Source organism: Camellia sinensis, chromosome 5 (genome assembly GCF_055761805.1).
Source record: "Camellia sinensis isolate YWXY chromosome 5, ASM5576180v1, whole genome shotgun sequence".
Taxonomy (NCBI): Eukaryota; Viridiplantae; Streptophyta; class Magnoliopsida; order Ericales; family Theaceae; genus Camellia; species Camellia sinensis.
The window spans coordinates 12,295,411-12,299,498 of NC_138965.1; the positions used below are offsets into that span (position 1 = coordinate 12,295,411).

Sequence of the window (4,088 nt, forward strand, 5' to 3'; positions counted from 1 at the left end):
TAAATTAGCATGGCTGCACAAAATATTATTTTGTGGACATTATTAAAATGTTTTATGGTTCTCACAAAAAAGTAAATCAAACGTGATGGCACCTTTGACAACAATGTCATGGACCTACATACAAAAGCTACGCATTTGTGTAAACATGGCCCCCACAACCTTGGCCATTATATTCTTCCCCTCTTGTCTATTTTATTTCTTCAAGAGTTCACAGTGTGGTTTTCTCTCTGTCCCTCTCTCACCATCAACTTGAATTATTTTATTTGCTTGGAAGTGTTTGAAGTTGTTCACATTTTTCGCCAAACTCAAAGAACAAATGGCAAATGACGCAGGTCCGAGTCACCGCGTTGCACTTTCCATTCCCGCCCGGGAAGCTATCGATGAAATTGCGAGGGAAATGGTGGTCGAAATTGATCACAACTTGGTAGAAGCCTATAACAGTGTGGCAAGATATTATTACAACAATTATTACAGAGTCCCTCGAAATACGTCAATACTTTCAGGACATTTATGGATGTTTGAGTTGTTTAACGGCCACCAGGGCCGGTTTGAAGATAATGTCAGTATGTCACAACCAGTGTTCTTGTTGTTATGCAATGCGCTTCACAGTTTCGGATTGACGTTGCCGGAGCGCGAACATGGCGTTTTGCTGGAAGAGAAGGTAGCCATTTTTATTTGTGCGTTGCAGGGTCTATCTTGGAAACATTTGCAAGAACGGTTCCAACACTCAAAGGAGACATTGTCACGCAATTTTCATGAGGTAATGCAAGTTATGATACCGTTTACATCGGTTCATAGTAGGAGTCTTACGCCTGAACAAGTACAACAAGGGGGCCATCCATATTTACGGTCACAGCAGCAGTACTGGCCATTCAAGGTGACAATTTCCATAAACGTGCAAATTTTTTTAACGCTTACAAAAAAACCAGGATGAGGCCAAAATAAAATAGGCTATCAATCACCATCGGCCCAATGGGTGGTATGTGTGTCAAACAAAATTAAAAAACAAGTACTAAAATTGTAACATGAATAAAGTATAAACAGTAGCAAAATAATTTATTCAAAAAGAATTGAAGTCAGCCTGTATACTTGATTTTAAGATAAATTATATTCACATCTGTAAAATAATGAACAAAATTACCGTTAAACGTGTCAATTCTAAATATTTTTTTTTTCTTCACAGTAGTTGTAATTTTGATGGTATTAATAGATGATGAAATTATTATATTATGGTTACATATTTTACATTTCAAAGTTTGTTTAACAATTGTTAGAAATTAGGTAAATTGTAAATATACCTGATGGAATTTTCTTAAAAAACAAATTGTTTGCTGTGATTTGAAAAATCAGAACTACTCTTTCATTTAAAAAATTTATTTTTAACAGAATTAACTTCTCACAATAAAATTTATAATTGCTCTCCTATACATTCTATAAAATAACCTAAATTTATGAAACAAATTTTTAACATTATTAAAACTGTTAATTATAAATGATGATTTATTAATAAACTGTTTGACTAACAGATGTGCAATGGTATTATCAACTAACTAACTTTTTTATTTTAAAAACAGAACAATATAATTTTATAAAGTTGAAAGATTAATAATTGTAATTTTTGTTATTGTTTTTCCTTTTTCTCAAGTCAAAAACCAAGTACAGAATAATGTTGGGCTTCTATGGACTAATCATAGACAGCTTACATTGATTGTGCAAACTTTTCGATATATAGCGCTTGTTGAGTACTTATGTTAATATGTTAATTGATTGGTGCGTTGCGTAGGACTGCATCGGTGCATTGGACGGGACGCACGTGATAGCTCGTGTCTCACAGGAGTACGCCACATCATACTATGGCCGGAAAGGCATGCCGACACAGAATATAATTGTTGTATGTGACTTTAATTTGTGCTTCACATTTGTCTCTGCCGGTTGGGATGGGAGCATGCACGACAGCCGGGTTTTGCACTACGTGACAACCGAAGAGAAACATCGCTTCCCGCACCAGGTAGAAAATATTAAACCGAAATATGAATACGTAGAAACTATAAATATTAAAAATTTCCCAAAATGTAGTTTATTTCCCAAAATTAAAAATTTTGGAAAACAACTTAAAAAACATGAAACAAATGAAAATGAAAATTTTTCAAAAACAATGAAGTGGTATATAAGAATGTGAAAATGAAAATGAGATGTTATAATTTATTGTTTACAATTTTTTGCAAAAGTACTCTTTTATAGAAATGTTGTTAATGAATTAGAAAGTAATTAGAAAAATGTTTGCGTAATTAGAATTATAATTGTTCACAACAAAAGAACTTCACAATGAAATTATAATTGAAAACAAAATTGGGATAAGAAAAATTTTTATTAATGAAAATGTAATTGTCCAAAAAAAACAAATTATTATAATTCACAAACAATGCTGTAATTGGGAATATAATTTTTGAGAACAAAAGGAATTGGGAGAAGGAGTAATTGAAAACAAAATTGGGAAAAAATTAATTTAGAAATGGAGAAATTATTGAACAAAAGAATTAATTATTAAAAAAAAAACATTACGAACCAATGCAAGTTAATTGAAGAATAATTTAAGTGGTACAGAATACAGTCAAATCGAAAATGAAATGAAACAAATTTTGTAGGAAAATACTATTTGGTGGATAGCGGTTACAGCAACAAGACAGGGTACCTAGCCCCCTACAAGGGGTATAGGTATCACTAAAATGCCCATCGAAATCGAACACCGCAGAATCAGTTCGAAATGTTCAACAAGGCACATTCGTCACTGCGTAGTTGTATTGAGCGAACATTCGGTGCCTGGAAGTCTAGGTGGGGGGCATTGCGGAATATGCAGAAGTTAAGTTTTTCTAATCAAGTTACGTTTGTATGTGCATCGATGGCGTTACATAACTTCATACGCCGACATAGCGAACTTGATGAGGTCATGATGGGTATCCCAGACCGTGACGATTACGTGGCCCCCCAAATGCCCGACCACGACGAATACACACGGGTTGCTGATGTGATGGAGGAAGAGGACTCGGACCCTGCAATGGCCGCTGTAAGGGTGAACATTACTAACGCACTGGTACGGCAAGCACACCGGTAGGGGCGAATTGGAAATACAAGAATATTGGTTGAATTTCTTTTGCAGTATCTTTTATAATAATTTGTTCTCAACCTGCCTATGCCAAAAAATAATTTCTAGCCATTTGTCTGAAAAAAAACAAAACATAAAAAAAAAGAAAAGGAAATTTGCATGACTGGGCATGTACGTGGTTTATCTTTTTTTATTCACATGTTATGATATGAATTCCCGAAAATACAGAGCAGACCTGTTCCACTTGTTTCCAATTTTCGGACAATAATGGAACAATTGCAACCTCTGCTTGAATAAAAAAATTTAATAATGAATACAAAGAGGAAAACAACGAAAAAAGAAAAATTTCACGACAAATGAAAAGAATACCAAAAAATGACAAAAAAAGGAAAACAATAAACCAAAATGTTGAAAGGAAAATAAAAAAAGGAAAAGAATAATGCTAAAAGAGTAAAAATTAAAATGAAAATGTTGAAAGGAAAATAAAAAAAGGAAAAGAATAAAAAAAATTATTGACTAAAAAAGGAAAATAAAAAAACCAAAATTAAAATGAACAGAATGAAAAAAAAATGAATAAAACAACGAAAAGAAAAAAAAATTAATAATGTTAAAAGGAAAAGAATAAAAATTTTAATAATGTTAAAAGGAAAAGAATAAAAAAATAATAATGTTAAAATGAGAAGAATACTGACAGAAATTCAAAAAAAAAATTATGTTAAGAGGAAAAGAATGGAAACAAAAAAAAATAATACAAAAAATAATAAAAATCTTTAAAAAAGGAAAACATATTTGTTTTCGTGCTTGTGAAAACAAATAATAATGGTATTAAAAAAATAAATTCTTTCAAAAAGAAAAATAAAAAAAACAAAAATGTTACAAGGAAAAAAAAATGACTATAAAAGAAAAAAAAATTAAAAGGAAAAGAATGAACATAGAAAACAAGGCATGCAAACCGTTGCACAGTGCTTGTTTTTGCTGAATAAAA

The 4,088-nt window shown here is 31.8% G+C and overlaps 1 protein-coding gene across 1 annotated transcript; it reads left to right on the top strand.

The window, feature by feature from the left end:
* Positions 1-316: 316 nt before the first annotated feature.
* LOC145791224 (uncharacterized) lies at positions 317-3,112 on the top strand. The gene is made up of 3 exons (XM_082871546.1): positions 317-877; positions 1,784-2,008; positions 2,753-3,112. The coding sequence occupies exons 1-3, from the start codon at positions 317-319 to the stop codon at positions 3,110-3,112; spliced, it is 1,146 nt and encodes a 381-aa protein (XP_082727672.1).
* Positions 3,113-4,088: the final 976 nt, after the last annotated feature.

Coding starts and splice junctions, on each gene's coding strand:
- LOC145791224 (XM_082871546.1), top strand. CDS start 317: ATGGCAAATGACGCAGGTCCGAGTCACCGCGTTGCACTTTCCATTCCC. Junction 878..1,783: donor AGCAGTACTGGCCATTCAAG/GTGACAATTTCC, acceptor TGCGTTGCGTAG/GACTGCATCGGTGCATTGGA. Junction 2,009..2,752: donor AACATCGCTTCCCGCACCAG/GTAGAAAATATT, acceptor CGAACACCGCAG/AATCAGTTCGAAATGTTCAA.